This window comes from Lutra lutra, chromosome 6 (genome assembly GCF_902655055.1).
Source record: "Lutra lutra chromosome 6, mLutLut1.2, whole genome shotgun sequence".
Taxonomy (NCBI): domain Eukaryota; kingdom Metazoa; phylum Chordata; class Mammalia; order Carnivora; family Mustelidae; genus Lutra; species Lutra lutra.
The window spans coordinates 89,462,706-89,481,852 of NC_062283.1; the positions used below are offsets into that span (position 1 = coordinate 89,462,706).

At 39.9% G+C, this 19,147-nt stretch overlaps 1 protein-coding gene across 3 annotated transcripts in view; it reads left to right on the forward strand.

Moving 5' to 3' along the window:
• Window positions 1-19,147, forward strand: part of ARFGEF3 (ARFGEF family member 3) — a 180,873-nt gene that overhangs the window by 68,969 nt on the left and 92,757 nt on the right. The window contains exons 6-9 of one of the 3 annotated variants that reach the window (XM_047733626.1): window positions 6,114-6,245; window positions 9,238-9,360; window positions 12,762-12,804; window positions 15,065-15,143. In XM_047733626.1, the coding sequence (XP_047589582.1) occupies window positions 6,114-6,245; window positions 9,238-9,360; window positions 12,762-12,804; window positions 15,065-15,143 (377 nt within the window). The remainder of the gene's footprint in view (window positions 1-6,113; window positions 6,246-9,237; window positions 9,361-12,761; window positions 12,805-15,064; window positions 15,144-19,147) is intronic. The other 2 variants (XM_047733627.1, XM_047733628.1) reach the window with 2 other exon arrangements.

Genomic DNA, 19,147 nt, shown 5'->3' on the forward strand with positions numbered 1-19,147 from the left:
CTTGCTCTGGTCCCTGGACAGAACAGGGCTGTGGAGACTGCATTGTCATGGCCGTGAGAGTCACCATTTCTTTTTAAAGATTTTATTTACTTATTTGACTTTGACAGTGGGAGAGAGAGAAGTAGACTCCCCACTGAGCAAGGAGCCTGATGCGGGGCTCAATCCCATGACCCTGGGATCATGACCTGAACCGATGGCAGATGCTTAATGACTGAGCCACCGAGGCACCTCAAGAGTCATCATTTCGAAGTGCCTTAACGAATGGCAGCATGCAGAATTGCTCCTCTGTGCTAGTACAGACCTGGCATAGATCTCGTGTTCAGGAGAGTAAGAATCCCGCTCCTCTGTCAGTCCAGTCCATGGGAAGGACATTTCCAACCCAGTCTGCTGAGAGAGGAAGAGTGACCCCAAGCATAATGAGCCCCACAGATGCTAGACCCAGGGCTTCCGTCTCCAGCTGCCCTGATCTCAGAGCCAACAACAGACACACCCTGGAGTGTGTACCTCCCTCAGAGAAGAATAGTGGCCATTTATCAGGCCTGCCCACCGCCCCACCTATTTCTACAAAGCATCAGCTCTAGTTCTGAGTCCTCAGTGGCCACTCTCTCTCAGAGCTGGTAATTCTGAGGAGGCACGAGAACATATCATGTCCCTGGTTATGGCGAGAGACAAGTACATCAATTCAAAGATAATGTTCTATAGCTGTCCCTCATGTTCATTTAGCACTTACTCTGGGCCAGTCACGGTTTAAAAACTCTGCCTACAGGAAATCATACAAATCCACACAGCAATTCTGTGAAGCAGGAAATCCTCTTATCCATCTTTGACAGACAGAGAGAGGGGCACCAACATTCCAAAAGTCAGACAGCTCAGCAGTGGTGGAACTGGGAGGCGAGACCAGCAGGTCTGACTGGGCTTCTGCTCTTCACACCGTGCAGCACACAGCACCCAGCTTGGCTGTAGAAGCCCCCTCACCCCGGGGGGCCCTGATGACCTCCTCTGTAAATGGTGGAACCCTCCTAGAGGCTACCCACCCCCCTTCATCCCAAACCGTGCTCAGGGATGAATACTGTGCAGACACAGTGTTGGAGTTAAACTAGCCTTGCCTTTTATCTTGAAAATATGTCTTTTGATGAAGTGAATAGCACGCAGCATTGACTAACAACGATCAAAGATCAGAACAAGGGATAGGCTTCTAAAAGTTTGCTTATGTTCCTCTATAAGGTTGGCTGTTTACAGTAGTTCCTTGACTAAGTTTTGGCTTTTGCTCTTTGCACTCCTGAAACCCCCTGTTCTGTGTGGGACACTTACAGCCACAAACCTTTGGAGCCTTCCTCCCGCATTGATGGTTCTCATCAAATGGCTGCATGTTAGAATCACCTGGGAAGTGTTAGTAAAAATAAGATGTGTAGGGTTGCCCCAGAAAATCTGAGTTGTTCACTCCTGGGGGGACCTGTGCTTACACATTTTGCAAGAGGTCCCCGGTGATTGTGCTGGGGACGTCAGGTTGAGAACAGCTGCCCTGATGGTGACTCTTCTCTCCCACCAGCCTTCGCCATAAAACCTCCGAGTGTGGTCCACCAACCGGAGGCATCAGCAGCTGCTGGGAGCTTGTTAGAAACACAGAACCTCAGGCCCCACCCCAGACTCATGAGTAAGAATCTGCTTTCTAGTTGGAGCCCTCTTGTGATTCATGGGCCTACTCAAGTTTGGGAAAAAGTGCCATGTCTGAATATCAGTATAACCTCCTTTTAAATGATCTAAAACCCAGGTGAGCACTGTCTTCACCAACCAGGTATGGAATCCTACCAGCAGGAGCATCCCCTTGACTGTGATCCCTTGATAAGTACAAGGTTTTGATTCTCCTATCCCTCCCACCCTTTATCTCCTGCCAGATCACCTCCACACTTTCCCCTTCCCATTTGTCAGTGCTTGATATATATCAAGTGTATTTCTTATGCTTTAAAGGTCAAATCTGCTACAGGGTGTCCCGCTGTTCCTCAGTGGGACACATCTTATTTTTACTAACACTTCCCAGGTGATTCTGAAGGCATGGATTTTCACCATAAGGCCCACTGTCAGCCTTTAAAAAGTGGGGAGGTGAATGCCCCCACCTCACTCTGTAATTCTGTAATCTGGCACAGGCTGAGCAGATCTATTTATATGAAAAGCACAGCAACAATTTATAAGCATATGGATCCATAGTTATAAATACTAAATTATTAGATGACTCATATATAGATAATTTAAGACAGAAAAATAGTAGGACCATCTGAAATCGTGGTTTGCATTAGTTCTGCAAGAGAGGAAGAAACACTTTCCTTACTGGCCTGTATCGTTCCTCAGATTTGCAAAACAGCTCAGAACCTTTCAATTCCCACCGCAGTAGTCACTTAAGAAATGATTTTGCATCAACAGAAAGAATTAACTATGTAAGAAAATTATACAGCCTCAAAAAAAGAATAGCACTCTGTAGACTTCAGTGCAGTGATTTTGTAGGTTCTCAGGTGCTTCTCACCTGCTCATTTAGCCTTTGAAAATCTGCATCGTGGTTTCAAAAGCAGGACATCTCAGCCTAAAACCACCAGTTAGCTCCTGGAAGCTTTCTTAGTTGTATCTGAACTTTTCATAAAAATAAGCCTTTAACTTAATGAAAAAAGAATGTTGTATTTTCACTTTTGCTATTAATTTGGGAAACAATTTATTAAAAAAAAAAAACATTTAAACCATTTAAAACTCCTGTGGAGGGGCGCCTGGGTGGCTCAGTGGGTTAAGCCGCTGCCTTCGGCTCAGGTCATGATCCCAGGTCCTGGGTTCGAGCCCCACATCGGGCTTTCTGCTCAGCAGGGAGCCTGCTTCCTCCTCTCTCTCTGCCTGCCTCTCTGCCTACTTGTGATTTCTCTCTGTCAAATAAATAAATAAAATCTTTAAAAAATAATAATAAAAAAAAAATAAAACTCCTGTGGAAATTTTGAGAAAAAATCCAGACATCCTCTTCTTTCTTACCCTGCTGCAAGGGTGACTTTTACTCAAGAACAGTGTTTACCCTGAAACCTGTTGATCAGGAAATAGGCATGTGTACTTAACTATGAAGAATGAGGCCATTTCCCCCAAGGCACTGTTGAAACAGTAAAAGGATCATTAAGCACTCAAAATGTAAATAAACTTTCATTTGTATGTCTCACATTAACTTGCTTAATTAAACTGTAATAATGAAAGTTTTTCAGATCACAGTTTTTCATGATACAGGAAGAATAAGACATATCAAATTTAGAAATGGGTAATTATGAAATATGCAATATGGGTTTTCTGTACAATTTCATGAATAATTAGAAATTAAAAACTCCCTATGGATACATAATCCTTCTTGCCATTGGTTGAAAGCTAGACCAAGATTTCTCTTAGCATGATGCCCAAATGAGCAGATCTGCTGTTGAGTTTTCCAGAGGTAGTAACTTAATATTGGAAGAAGCCGTGGGAGTAAAAATTGCCAAAGTCTTTGAGTAAAGAAAGAAGAGAAGCCATAGCCAGAAGCTCTGTGGAACGAATTTGAAAATGGTTAATGTTGTTCCTTTGGAAAGTTTCAGGGTGTATTCTCAAGCCTGCTCAAGGTTTCTCTGAGGGATTTTTCAAAGTGAGAAAGCCTTGTTTATAAATGTGTATTTGCTGGTTCAATCTTACTGACTCGTGGGAAACTTCCAGTATTTTATCCTATCAAGCCCAAGCAAAGTGTCTCAAAGACCATTCTTTGTTTAAGGTTCTTAGTTTCAGGGTCCTCCCTCTTTCACTCCATCTGTCCATCCATCCCTCAACTGCCAAACACTGGTTAATAACAATAACCAGCTAATAACGGTAGCTACTAGCTACTGAGTCGCTAGTGTGTGTCAATAAGTTGTGTTTTCTGTACATTCTCCTCTCATCTTTACCCCAACCAAGGGAGATAAAGAATCCCACGAAAAGTGAGAATAATTTGCTATCCAAGTTTCTACAGCTAGACATTCAAATTCAGACTTTTTATATTTCAAATATGGTCTGTTAACCACTGTATTATGTTGCTTCCTCGCTACTATTAGTCTTAGAAAATGTTGGTAGAATCTTGCCATAATAATATTGGCAACCAACTGACATTCGTAGGCATCTCATCCACCTTGGATCTTCACCACAGTGCTTAGTTAGAAAGCAGCTGTGTGGTGTTCTCACATGGGAACCATAGTACTGAAGAATTTTACTTTTTTTGTGACCATAGATCCAAGTGACTGGCAGGCATGTGCCACCTTCTTGGGTATCTTTATGCATCGATACTCAGTTTATCTTCTCTGAGCTTTATGCTAGCATCACATGACCTGATGTTTATATGTTTATAGTTTCGTTTAGTGTCCCTTGTTACCCCGCGGGAGTTCAAAACCATTAAGGCTGAAGACCTGCTACCAGAGATACCGATTTAATGATTCTAGTTGTCACTAAAGTATTTTTTTTTAATTGGGCTGACTTCTAACTCCTGAATGTTCAGTGATACGTTTTGGTTCTTTTAGTTTGATGTAGTAGCATTATTCCTGAGACATACAGCAAATTAAATATTCTACAGTTAAGGAGCAGATTAGTCCACAGATAAAATCCAGAGGAAAAGTACACAGGAGACCCGGTCAGTTTTTCTTGGAAGCATCTTGTTTGTTATGTTCTACCTAAAACTGGGAGGAGTAACCCCACCTCCTCCCAAGAAAACTGGTCAAGGGAGCCCAGACTGTTGTATCAAATTGGCTGAGGCCACTGAAGTAAGGAAATCCTGTTCTAAGGAGGAGCATCTCCATTTTCCCTTCCGGAAACCCTTTCTTTTCTTCCTTCCGGGCCTGTGTCTTTACTGACTCTGATTTGACTCCTTGGAAGTGTCTATTCTCTGCTTATTTGCTGCTGGATGGGCTTTGAGCAAACGAGTCCTTTTGCAAAGATTTTCCCCACTTCCCTGTAACGTCTGACTTACACAGTTCTTGAAGAACTTGCATGGAGTTAGAAGACACACAGAGCGGTTCAGAGATCCTCTCTACTTCATTTGGGCTAGTTCATAGGGCAAGGCTAGAGTTCAGTAGACCTTCTGAGGACCCCGGTGCAGGAATTAAAGGGTTGAGGTGCCTTAAGCCATTTTAATATGCCAGCTTAAGCCAAGAGGAATATGGAGGAGAAAAAGGGAAGTCACAGTCAGAGGTGTCCATGTATGCTTGGGCGCTTGAAAAATTTCCAAAAGGAAAATGAACACATTTCCCGACCCAGCTTGGGGGTCTGGCTTACTTATACACATATTCCTTAGGAATAATAACTTCAGTTATTGTGTGTGTTGGGGTGTGTATGTGTGTGTGTGTGTGTGTGTGTGTGTGTGCACGTGCACGCGCACCTGCACACATGTGTATGTGTGCGTATCAGTAGGAACCATTTCCTGAGGTGCCTTTTGTCACATTCCTGCCTGTTACAGCTGTTCACCTGGAAGCACCTTGGCCATCAGGTTGTCATCATGATTCAGTGTAGAGTTGAGACTTGTAGTAATGGTCAAAATCGTCCATGGTTCCAATGTGATCAACAAGCTTTCGTAACTTCCCTATATAAAAAGACATTTCTTCTGCTTTCTTGTAGCTCAGCCTTTGATCTTTCTATTTTTTATCACCATACATTATTTTTTATCTCCATAAAAATTTTCCCATTGAAAACACACTATCCCATCTGTCTATGGAACTTGTTACTCAGTATCATACACAGATTTAACAAAGCTGTGCTAGGAACCCCATTCAGATAGGAAAGAGAAGGCAAATGCACAGTTCAACAAAGTGAAGGTCATATGTATTTTGCGAAGCTAAACAGATTTCTCTTGTGGCGGCTACTTTAAAATTTGTCATCACTTTGGCCAACGCTGAGTATCAATTACATTCTATTATGCTGCTTTGTATTAAGTAATAATGATTCTGCCCAGGGTTTAACCGCGTACTGTTATTTATCCATCTTCTTACTTGAGGATACTGCTTACTCTGGTTGCTTATGTATGGCTTGCAGACTTGTGTTTTCTTGCTCTTTTTCCTTCTGCTTTCGGCATTTGTTTTGCTTTATTAACTCTGTGGTTTTGCCCTCAGTTGTGTTTCGCATGCCATAAAGCTGGACATCCGCAAATGCATGAAATGGCTAAAAAGTCCGTTACGAAACTCCTCACTGCCCTGTGTCTTCGTGCATTCCCTGGCCATCAGGGGCCTGTGGCTTTTCACAAGGTATTTAACTTGGCCCTTTAAGCCTCTGGTAGAGATACAAGATTAGGGTCCTTAAGGGTCAACTCTGCACTACGAAAGCAAAGGGCACGGGGAGGTAGAAGTGCCACTGGAAATACTATAAGAGGAAATTGATGAGCCTTTTCCCAGAAACTCAGCCTGCCTTTGGACTCGCTATTCTCTTGACTTATCCGATTCAGTGCGCTCATTTTAGCTCTACCCTAAGGAAGAGGCAGAAAAACATTTACAAAGGGAAAAAGCATTGGCTTGGAGTATAGTGGTCAGGTTTGTCATAAAAACCTTCCTTCTAGGACCCTTCCTGGCTTACCCATTTATTATGATTGTAAAAAGTATGAGAACCTTTTTTTTTTTTTAGAAAATGTCAAGATAGTTGATAGAGCATTTCTTTGTGTGGAATTAAAGATAGTAATATTATCAGTTACATGGTCATTTTTATATTTAAAAGGATACCCTTTTATCATAGTAAGTACTTACACATCCATCATAAGCAGAGTGAGCTTCTTAGATTAACCCTTTTTAAAATTTATTTAAGTAGGCTACACACCCAGAACAGAGCTCAGCGTGGGGTTTGAACTCACAACCCCGAGATCAAGACCTGAGCGGAGATCAACAGCCAGATGCTTAACAGACTGAGCCACCCAGGTGCCCCAGATTAATACCTTTTTTTTTTTTTAAAGCCGAGTAAGCATGCAAGGAGTCCGTCCCCGTGTTGTACCCCTGAGATTAGCAGCTAGAAGTGGTGATGTTAAAACTCAAAGAAATGCATTTGGCATTTAGGAAGTTCTTGCCCGGATACAGTACCATGTGCGTTACATAAACTCTGATTCCTCATCCGTGCTTTCCTTTATGCCTCTAAAGCAACTAATAAAATTTTTGAAGGGAGGTTGTAGAGCTGCTATGGCTGTCCGAATTTAAAAGAAGCATGCTTAGACTGAGTATGAGTTTAGCTCTCAAAATAGCTACTTTCTCATCTTTAATGCTTCTGCAGCTTCAAAATCCCCCTTGAATTAATGTCAGAGCTCAGAGATCTTAAAGATCAATAGCTATGAAGATTTCTGGGGAGAACATGGGATTTAAAGAAAACTGTTAAATTTTGAGTCACGAGTAGTCCTGCTCTGCTGAAGGACACTCCAGGGCATTTGTTGCCTCAAAGTGATGCCCCACACTCATTTAGATGTATTTCCCACATTTACACATCATTTCATGACATGCCAAGTGTACGCATTCCAGGATGAAGACAGCTTTTTTCTACCTATGTATAGTTTGTGCCTTTGCATACATTCTAATCCATGATCATTTGAGAAAATGAATTTAAAACTGACATGCCAGGTGGTGGGTATTAGAGAGGGCACGGATTGCATGGAGCACTGGGTGTGGTACAAAAACAATGAATACTGTTATGCTGAAAAAAAAAAAAAAAAACGGATGTGCCCTTCAATGGCAATTTGAAAAATAAATTATTTTGGAATTTGCTTTTCTTTTTTAGCTAAAAACAAATTAATCTAAGCCAACTTCCAATTAAATTTATGAGTTGTAAATCCTCAATCGGACTACTAAGGATTCAATAGATAAATTTAACTGTTGGAGAATATTTACTTTTACATTATTAATTTTACTGAAAAGTTATGACTGTGAGGCCCGAAAGAATGTTCCAGTGTAAGGAATAGCAGCCATGAAGGTTAACACTTAATATCTCTTCAATCTCCCTTCTTATCCATCAAATTAAGTTTGTCACTGAGGTGAGAACACTTTATTTTGATTATAGATAATCTCAGAGTTATCCCTCAAAAAATAATTAAGGTACATTAAATCTCTTTCTTTTTGTGGGTCTAAATATACTTAGTAAACAGGAAAGGATGACCCACCTGATAGACAGAAAGCAGCAGGTAAATTTAAAGCACGCTTTTGTTGTTATGACCATCCCTATAGCTTCCAGAAGAATTAGAGGCAATAAAATCTGCAAAGTCATGACATTAAGCATCATCATCATCAAATCCCCAAACTGAGATTTCTCCATGCTTGCAGCCATCAGGGAGTCTACTCAGGTCCCAGTAGACATTCAGACTCATAAGACCCACATAGGCCACAATTGGCATGACATCTGCTTAATAGATAGGGAAGAGAAACAGGGCCCCGGCAGGCATTTCTCTCTCCCTGGAAGGAGTCCTTGCAGTCGTTCAGCAGCTACTCTGCAGCTCTCAAATGTCAGCCTTGAAACAAGAGATGAGAGCCCCCTCGGTGGGTGCAGTCACCTTGGCTTAGGAGCCCCCATGTTTCTACCACGGAGGAACCAGAATTTCCATAACAACTCCATGAGCAGAGCTGGCGGAAGTCTCTAAGAGGACATGAGAATGACAAGATTCACTCAGGAAACCCAAACCTGTGACTTCTTGCCAGGTTTCTAAAGTCCATCCATAGTTTTTCCAATTCAGATGCAACGTAGTCATCGAGAGACACTTTCACCCTAAGCCACGCTGCTCAGTTACCCAGTCGATTGTCCATTTGTATCAGGTTTCCAGAACACAGCTAGAGCATAAATCCAAGATCACTATTTACAGTGCATGAGAAAGGGATTCACAACCCTTTCCCCATGCTTCATAACATAGGAGTGAGTAGATTCTGTTCCTGTTTGACCATGGGAGGAGTTTTTCCAGATTAATTTCCAGACACCTGAGTTTGCTCTCGATAGAATTATCTGGCATATCTAAAAATCACTCCTTTGCATTCTCCTATGATGCTCAGAACAGTAAATTCTGAGAGTGATAATCTTTAGGAAAATGTTACTTGCCTATAGGCTTAAAAACAAATTTTCAGGGATTTTAAAGATTTATAGTACTCATCAATAATTAGTCCTAAATCAGGCTGACTTTCTGTTCAAGAGGGATTTACTGTCCTCTCTGGTTAATTCCAAAGCATGTTGGTAATGAACTGGTATCTACAGAGCGTGTATGTTGCTATCTTATCTCTTTACCAGGTGTGCATTGAGACATACATATGTAGCTGTCACCAACGTAGTATAAACACGGCTGTGCGGGCAACTCTCAGTCAAATGCTGAGTGACTTGACTTTACAGTTACGACAAAGGCAGGAGAACACGGTGAGCGGGCTTGCCAGCGTCTCTGTGTAACTGCATGCTGCGTGTCCCACACCCTCGATGCTCCCTCCTCTCCCACCTGCTGCTAGGGCGGCCTCCTCCTGAAGCCGTGGGGGAGGCTTGCTGGGTTTAGAAGAACATTCATTTCTATAAGTTCAGCTCTTTATATTTTTGCCTGTTTAAAGTTTTGAGAGTCGTTTTTCCTTATGGTTCCTATCATTTTTTAGTCATTATTGAAAATTTTATATAAAAATACTATGTTACTATCCTAACAAATACCAGAAGTAAGTTCAAAATTAGGCAAAATTAATAGCAATTAATTACATGCTTTGAGGCTTGGTGTCTGTTGCTCTTTGTTAACTAAAAGATTGTTCCAGATCTTTCTTCACCTTCTGGGACCATCAAGGTAAAGCTTGATTTGCCTTCTCTCTGTCACCAAAGTCCATTGGCACTTATTGATCTAAACTTGAACAGACTGTCTAAAATGAGTGTTCCCAAGAAAAATGTAAATGTCGTTGGCTTCTCGTATATTTTATCTTTGGGGAATGTTAATGAAGGAGATGATGATTCTTTAAAATAGGTATGTGGTATTTTTTTTTATCTGCTTCTGAATAATTCAGATTAAAATTCTTTAAAAATCTACAAGAAGTATTCTGAAATGAACACTTTATTATTCTCTAGAATAGGAAATCTCAGGGGTGGTCTGAAATATCTCAGAAGTTAACTTTATAGAAGTGAAGTTCTCATGTTTAACTTAAATTATTTCCAATTTTTAACTCAATTATTTTCTAATTTTTACAGTTGAGTGGAACCTTAGGGTTTTTCTAGTCAAATTCTTTTAGCCCTCATTTTACAAATGAGGAAGATGAAGCCCAGAAAGGTAAAATTGAAATCTAAAATGAATGAGCTTATCAGTAAAAGAGCCAGAACTAAATCGCTGGGCTCCTGCCTCCGCAGCAGATAGGGTTTGAAAAAGCAACACTAATCTGAAAATGCAAACACTTTTTTCTTTTAATGGTTGTTGGTTTTTGTTTGTTTGTTTGTTTTTTTATATTTTTATATTTGCTATGTCCACAGCCCAAGTTTCTATTAAAAAATTGTTTTATCTTGAGAGTATTACCTTAGGTTACCTTTTGTTAAAAACTACTTCACTTAAATTAGGATTCTGAGTATTATAGCGTGGAAATAGTAGTTAAAAAGAAATTCAGATTATAAATAGCAAACAAGCTAAGAAAAGAAACCCAAAAAACATTAAAAACACATTTTAAAAGAAGTAAACCTAAGACATTGAAAATCTTGTATTAATCATACATTCGTAGTTCATCCTTGCTAAATGCAATGTGATGAAATAATGTAATACTAATGGTGTCTCCATGTTTTGAGATGAAACATTTAAATGAAACTTTGTAGTTTCAAAGTGATTTCCATTGTACCCCTTAACTTAATCTTATTTTTGAAATGTTAAGGAGGAGAATATGAGGCTTTAAGTGAAATGACTCAGCCTTTTAGCTCACCTTGCTCTTCTGTAGGAAGGATAACAGGCACATTATAGAGGTCAGGGTAAAACCCAGAGTGTGCGACTCTTGATCATGGGGTTATGAGTTTGAGCCCCACATTGGGTGTAGAGATTGCTTAAAAATAAAATCTTTAAAAAAAAAAACTCAAAAACTCAGAGGTTTATCTTCCTTTGCTTGTGGCATTATGTGTCTAACAAGCCCTCTGGTCCTGCTCATCACGGACCATCTGGACTTACCCAACCTGAGGCAAGATCCCAAATTAGGTGGAAAATTAGTGTTTCCTGTCATTTCCTTTCCATTACTCATGCAGTCCCCGGAGATGTTTCCATGTCCCAGAAAAATAATTCTCAGGATGCTAATATTTGAAGCATATGCAATGTCTACTAGCGGGAGACCTAAGTTTTGTCAGCTAAGAACAGTGATTTTTTAAAAAGCTAGTAAAGGGACGTGGTCTACAGGAGTGGAGAGGTTCATTCAAAAGAGACTGCGTGTTTGCCCACAGCCCACCTAGCCTTACCTGGGGAAGATATGTAGTGTGTACCATGACCCCTCACAGGAACGCTTCATGGGCCACCTCAGAATTAGGAAGGCTTAAATACAACAGAAAGAAAATGATTCTAGAATGCCAAAACCCTTAGCAGGAAATGAACAGTTGATCCTTGAACAACACGGGTTTGGACCACACGAGCCCACTAACAGATTTTCTTCGTAAATATGGTACTGTATTTTTTCTTATGATTTTCTTAATACTTTCTTTTTTCTATCTTGCTTTATTAAAAAAACAGAATATTTTACATACGGCATACAAAATATGTGTTTCTTGACTTGTTTATGTTATTGGTAAGGTTTCTAGTGAACACTATGCTCTTAGTAGTCATGTTTTAGGGGAGTCAGAAGGGACATACAGATTTTTTTAGGGGTAATTGGTACCCCCAACCCCCACATTGTGCATGGGTCACCTGTAATTTCAATTTAATAGCTATCCCTACTCCCAGAACAGATCACACAATTTGATTTTGTACCATCAGGATCTTGGAGTTACTATCAAGCTTTATTGTCGAATTATTTAGGTGATGAAAACCATTGTTAAATTATAAGTTACTAATTTCAAAAAGCAAAAATGCCACGTGTAAATACTAGGATGTAGGTGGTAGTGCTTCTCCTGTCCTTTAAAGATGATTCAGATGTATTTTCTCCAGAAAATGTTATTCTACACTCTCTATTTAGCCACTGCTGAGCTGTTGATATTGACATAGCCTTTCACCATGAATGCTATGAAAGCCGCTGAGCTTGCAAATTGATGAACAAAGAAAAGTAAAAATATGTTCTTGTAACAAGTTTAAAAGACAAAACAGTGCCCTGGGAGAATTTCTACGTCTGGCAGTTGATCAGCTGGAAAATACCCTTTTCTCTCCCAGTGCTCAGAGGTAGGAAGACTGAAGAACCTTTCTACAGACCTCTATTTTAATCCTTCTCATTACTAAGAGTCTGTATTCAGTAGGTGCCAACTCAAGTATAGGCTGTGACCTTGGAACAAGCCGTCTGTGCAAAGGTAACTCACCTGTTTCCTTAGGGACAGCTCCAGGCCCTAGCTCAGTGCCCTGGAATCATACATATAGTGAGCAAAGGGCTTAAACCTTATGAAGATTGTGGAGTCTGGAATGAATTATTTTAGGAACTGATGAACTCAGTTCCAGACATCAGAGGCTTCTCCCAAATACCATGAGTAATGAAATGCTATCAAGACCTGGAAGGGCCACTTAGGATAGTTCGTTGAGCCCAGAGCACTCAGAATGACATTTGTTCCCTAGGATTTTCCATGGTGTAGGAGTCAGGAATTTTTGTGCCTGAATCTCCTAATTGTCCTGTGTGTGTTTCCCTTGCTAGATAATTGAAAACCCGGATGTCCCACAGGAATTCAGGAATCAAGGTATTGCATTTGATTTTTGCTAGTTCAGTTTAAAAAGCGAGTCTAAGAATGCCTACTACGTGCTTGGCACTGGGGATATAGAGGTGAGTGGGGCTCTCAGGGAGCTCTCCGGAGGTTCTGCTTAGCTTTGCTTTACCAGCTAGTACTTCATCAGCTGTTCCCTAACCTTCCTTCTGGCCCTGTACTCTGGCCCTACACCTATTTCTGTTCCAACTCTGTGAAGGAGAGTAACTTTTCATATACCTCCCTGTTGGAGGCTAGGGTTTTTTTGTGGCTTTGTTTTTGTTGTTGTTGTTGTCATTGTTTTGTTTTTGCTTTGTTTTGTTTTCCGTGAAGTAAGGTTTATTAATTGTTAAAATGAGAATTGGATAGAGGGTTGTGGAAACCTGATTGGCGTAGAGCTACTGTACCATAATAAGTTGGTGAAATGCCATTTTTTTAATATGAAAAAAAATGAATCTCACAGAGAACCTGACAGTAGGACAAACAGCTCAATATAGATGGCAGATGAAATCCAGGTAAGGAATTTCATTCTGACCCAGAGGAAAAGGAAAAACAGAGGTCTACCTATAACTGACAAGCAGTTTGTCTTTTGTTTTTTGGGGTCTTTTGTTTTGTTTCTTAGTTTGGTAGTATTTTCTGAAAAGATATGAAAAATTCAAACCATTGAATTTAGAAAATGGAAACATGTTTTATCTCATATTTCATTCAGTAATTTAAAAAATATGAGAAAATCTGCTTTTCTTTGATATCTTTGCATGTTAATAATAAGAAAAGATGGAGGTGAGAGGAAAGTTGGTTACAGAGAGGATGAAAAGGGGAATAAAAGGTGGAAAGAAATGCAGCCAAGCAGCCACAATTAGGAGACGCAGAATGAAGGAAAGAAATGAGAAAGGCATTAAGTCATCTCTGAAAGATTGCTGGAGCTTGTGTTTTTCATTCCCCCTCACTCCCTTCTTGGGCTGCCGACCAGAACATGCTTCAGCATCTCGCCACCTGTGGAAGCTCCCAGTGACGCGCTCCACCTGTCTTTCCCTCTCTTGGGTCATTGTGGTTCTATAAAACCTTCACTTTGGTTTTATAAACCAAAGAGGAGGTCCAAGTCCTCTTGGCCACAGGTTTATCTTTAAAAATGTATATATTAGTAAAAAGTGGATGGACCCACTGACTTTTATCTAAAACTTTGTTTAAGGACTACTTATGGGTTTTATTTATTTTTAGTGGTGTCTTATTGTTGTCTTATCATTTCTCAGGTTTGTTTCTTGGTGGAAGAGCATAAATTCTCAGGATTAGCTATTTCTCTTTCCCATCCTCCTCTGACTTCACTGTCGTTTTCTGTCTTACACTCTTGCCATTTTTTTCTCCATCATTCTTGACCTCATGTTCATTTTTTTTTTATCTCTGCATTCGTCAAATACTCAGCCCCAATTGTATAGATCTTTAAAGGTGTTTGTTATTAGAAAAACAAACGCTTTCACTTGTTATTTCACTGGGCCCAACAATTCTGTGAGACTGGGATTATTTGTATCCATTCCCCCAAAGGGAGAACTGAAGCTTACCCAAACTCTCATGGTCAGCAAGTTGTGGACCAGTACCTGACCAGATTCTAAATTTCACCCTCTCTCCAATACATTCAGTGCTTCTGTGGGTGTTTTGTTGCTAGCTTCTGAACATGAACATGTCTGGAGGAAAAATTATTTCTTCTGGCCTTGGTCATTGCTCTGTTAGCAACTGCGTGCCCAGAGGATGCTGGGAAAATAGGTAAAGTAGTGCAAATGGGGAGTAAGTTATTTTGCCATCTTTCCCTGGTTCCTTAATTTGAGAAGCCCATCTTTCTTCCATGCTGCCACATTTTATCTCTTTGATACAACTCAAATCTGCTCAAGAGATCCAGAAATTTCAAAGGTCAGAATAAGGGATACATTTGTAGTCTACCGACCTAAATATTGTGGAAATTGTTGTCAGTTGTATTGTTTCTTAAATTAATGAACTCTCCTTTTGTTACGTGTGAATTAGTTTAATTTATAATAGTAAACAATGTATCATTTTCTTTTTGAACCTAATTTTTGAAGTGTTTTACTTCAGAAATGAATAATTATATTTTCTATGATCATTTTAGTGGCCTAAGAAAGGCTCAGCATCTGAAGACCTTCTTTTCAGTCCTGAAAACATTAAAAGCAGAGGATGAGAAGGACTGTTGAGGAAGCTTCTAGTGCCCTCTGCCAATGTCTAATGCTTGTCAAATCTCTTCTGTTTGAAGGGTCAACAGTTGAGTCCCTCTGTGATGACCTTGTCTCTGTGCTCACTGTTCTGTGTGAGAAGCTGCAAGCCGCCATTAAGTAAGTGCCTTCAACATTGGTGTCCTTATTCACCACTAGTCTATTTCTGAGATAACTTTTGTCTACAGCATCACTTACAATTACAGATTATAGGGGCAATGGTTACCCCCATTGGTATTCACCTGCCAATCCTGAGAAATCTACTCAGTGACTTTGGGCAAGCCCACACTACCAATACCATGACTGAAGGATATAACTTTCTCATGAGAAATGGGAAAACAATAGCTTTCAAAGAAGACTTAATCCCTCAAGCATGGATCTGAGTGAGAAGAATGTTGGCTAAGAGGTAGTTAACAAAGTTAGTTGATGTAACCCAGGCACATCCCAGCAGTGTGACTCTAAATGAGTCTTCTCACTGACCTCTGCTAATGGCAAGGACAGACTCTGTGGTCTTTCTATATTTCTTCTAACATTTCCTGAGCCTGTGAGTTCACATGCATATTTTTGAAAAGAACACATTGTTCTTTTATATACTCATTTTTTGTATGCCAGTTTAATCCTCAATATTAGATCATATAGATGATATCCACTGTTCCAACTCTCCATGTAGTAAGTTAACTTATTAATTCATGCATCTTTAGTCAAGCCAAATCATAAAAGGACTAGACTTTCCAAGATGAGATGAAAAGCCTCTACCAGCTACATATATAATTAATTACAAAATCTACAACACAATACAATTCTGAAATGCCTTTTGAGTTGTGAAAGACACTGTAATTTGCTAGTAACTAGAATATTTGGTAATTCAGAAAACTTTTACTCATAGAATTTCCTATATACTAATAAGTTGGGAGACATAGTCTAGTTGAGACATTAGTGAGGCTTCTCACTTTGTGGGAAGAGTTGCAGAAACTTGTTGGTTTTTTGTTTTTGTTCTTGTTTCTTTTTTAAATAAACTTGGGATTTTTGAAAGCTAAGCTTAGAATGACTCTTTCGAGTTTTTGCCCAATGGTTTCTTTATGGTGTATCCATCATTCCTTTAGGTCACTTGTACATTTTGACCAAATGAAGTTCCCTTCATATTAGGCACTTAAACAATGAAGAGATCTAGTGAATCCATAGGTACTACAAGCGAAAAAGAAAAGCACTTCTTCCACAAGCCCCACCTGCAAGTTTCTCTCACCCCTGGACCCTGGGCAGAACATTATTTTTCCTCAGATGGGATATGTCTAAAAGCAGATGCCATGTGTAGTTGGCTTCTCCTTACTCTGCTCAAGTCTCCATCTCCCCTGACCATGGAGAGTTAGGGCAGTAGGCCTGGGACCCAGACTCTGATCCTAACCTCAAGATTCTAACACCAACTACAATGACCTCATCTGTAGAGTCTTCATGTGACCTGATTACCTTAGGACAGTTCCAGGTTGTACCTATTCTGTATGATTGTAATCACCCTCCTTCACTCTTGACAGTGTCCTGGCTGGGATAGGTTATATATTCACTGTACGTATCCATGACCCAGGTTTCGATTCTTCTAGTGCTCACTCCTTTCCACCCCTGCCTAGTTCTACTACCTCATGACAAAGCCAGTGGTTATGTCAGAGGTGGGGGATGCTTCTCATTGGCTTGTTTTCTCCTGAGATATAAACATAATCTGGTTTTTAATCACTATTGGCTCAACTACATTATCTTTGTTGCATTAGATGGGTAAAACCCGTTTGGCCCCTTACTACCTCTTGACTTTGTGCAGAGCTCTCAACCACTGAAAGCTTATATATCCTGTAAAATAATTAATATATTATTTATTATTATTTGTATGTGATATAGTATTAGTGATATAAAATATATTAAGGTTTTTGTAAGAATGAAATGAGAAAATTTACTTAAAAGATAGTTGAGTCCCAATAACCAAAGATTACCTGAGGCTAAGAGAATTTGGTTTATCAACTTGTATTAATGAAGAAGCCTGTACACTCTGGGGAGCCAAGGGTAATCAGGCAAAGGATGTTAGGAGGGATTGTTATGGATTCAAACCAGAGTTAGGAGATCTGGAGTGGGTGAAAGGAACTGAGGATTGGGTGCTGTCAGAAAGTAGGGGCATTCCCAGGATGGGACATCTTCATTTTTATTTAGCTGATGGGAGGAACAGTTAAGGAGCTGTCATTGTAGAAGAAACAGGAGTCATTTACAGGGGAGGGTGATATTTGGTCATTTTTGTAGTCATACAGGATTCCTTTTTTTAAATCTCTGATCAGGCCAATTCATAGATTGGCTTTCATTTTGTTCTGTTGCCATTGTGAAGAGTCCTCATCCAATATTAACATTCTGTGAAATTGTTTGTGTTCCCCAGGGAGACATCCCAGCTGGCTGGTAGTAACTAGGCAGTCGCCAGCTGTCAAAGATGCCTCTTCTCCATCCTCCACCCCCTCAGGTCTCAGCATTATGAGGGAAAAAAACAAAGACCATCAAAACTTTGAAAAATATAAAGGCTATGTTCATCACCTTGCAATCAAGGGGGGAAAAATTGCACACTTTTTTCCTGAACAGTGTACTAAGAGAAAACTAAGATTTTAAGTACTAAAAAACCTCGAGGTAGTTATGCCATTAATAACTGAAAATCAGCCACCAAGGTAAGTCTGAACAAATCTATAGGTCTATGAATAATAGATTTAAAATATACCATTGTTTACTGGTCAAGACTGTCTTCAGCTAGGTCCAATAAGTGCTTCAAGTTCATGGATCTTTAAAACCTAGATGTCTCTAACATCAGCTGAAGGGACTGCCATCTGTAGAGTGACCACATGATCTAGTATACCTGGGACAGTCTGAGGTTACACCTGTTGTACTTATTATAGATTGTCAGTATTGGTATCTTCTAGGAAGTTGGGATAAATGGAGTTTTTTTAACTGCATAGTGCCTAACATGTGATAAATATTTGATATTCTAAAATTATTTGTTTACTTTTAGAATTGTCAGTGCTATTTCTGGTTTATGATGCAGTTTGGGACATTGAACTTCTTACATCAGACATTTGTAGATTATTAGGAAAATACATTGCACAAACACAAACTGCAAGTGCATGTATACACATATTACCAACTAAAGGGCATAGATTTCTATCAGTCACTAAAAAAAGGATGAAAACATTTTCTGAACCATATGACTTGGAAATTGATTTTAAACAGGAAAAGTAATTCATGCAGCACATACATGGTTTTCTAGGATTTCTCATTGGACGTTAACTCAAAGATGGCTTTAGGCATGTTGTTATAGAGATTAATGGTTTTTATAGGATTCCCATGGTCTTGCTTGGTTTTTCAATGCAATGCCCCAGCTATCATTTTGCCTCTGGAGACTGTTCACTGTGTTTGAGTATGGCCTTTCTCATCATGATTCCATTTCCCTAAGATGAGGGTTCTGTTGCTAAGGACACTGGAGTACAGCCTGCTTAAGCATTAGCTTCAACAGGAGACCTGTAAGGCCACCTGGTCAGATGGTACCATACTCTTGGCTACTTTCAATCTGGTGGTTCTCTTTCTTCTTCTTGTTAAGTTTCCACATCTTTTACAATTTCTTCTGAATTTGCTACCCAAATTCCCTCTATTTCTACTAGCTAAACTTGATATTTCTCCTACCTTCTAAATATCTTCTTCCTCTGAAATCACACTATGGTCAGTACCTTCCCTCAACAACCATTTCCAAAAATTAGTGCCCACATACCTCATTTCACTCTGTAAGGGTATGTATTCATGATACGCTCAGTCTCCCGGGAGGATTCACAAAATTCATCCAGGTACGCAGAATAACTCACATGCCTTGGAGATGTGTTATTAATAGAACTCTATATTAGGCATGTTGAGTTACACGATGCTTTTTAAATCCAAGGGTTTTGGGAAGGATAATTGGGCTTAGAAAGATATTTATTCATCCTCTGCCCATTGGTCTCCTATCAGCCTCTCCCCACTTCCCTTTCCTCCCAGTGCCGAATGTCAGAGACTAGTGTACACCAAAGCAGTCTTGGGACCAATGAGGCAAGGCCAGGTGTTCCTATCATGTGTTTAATTTC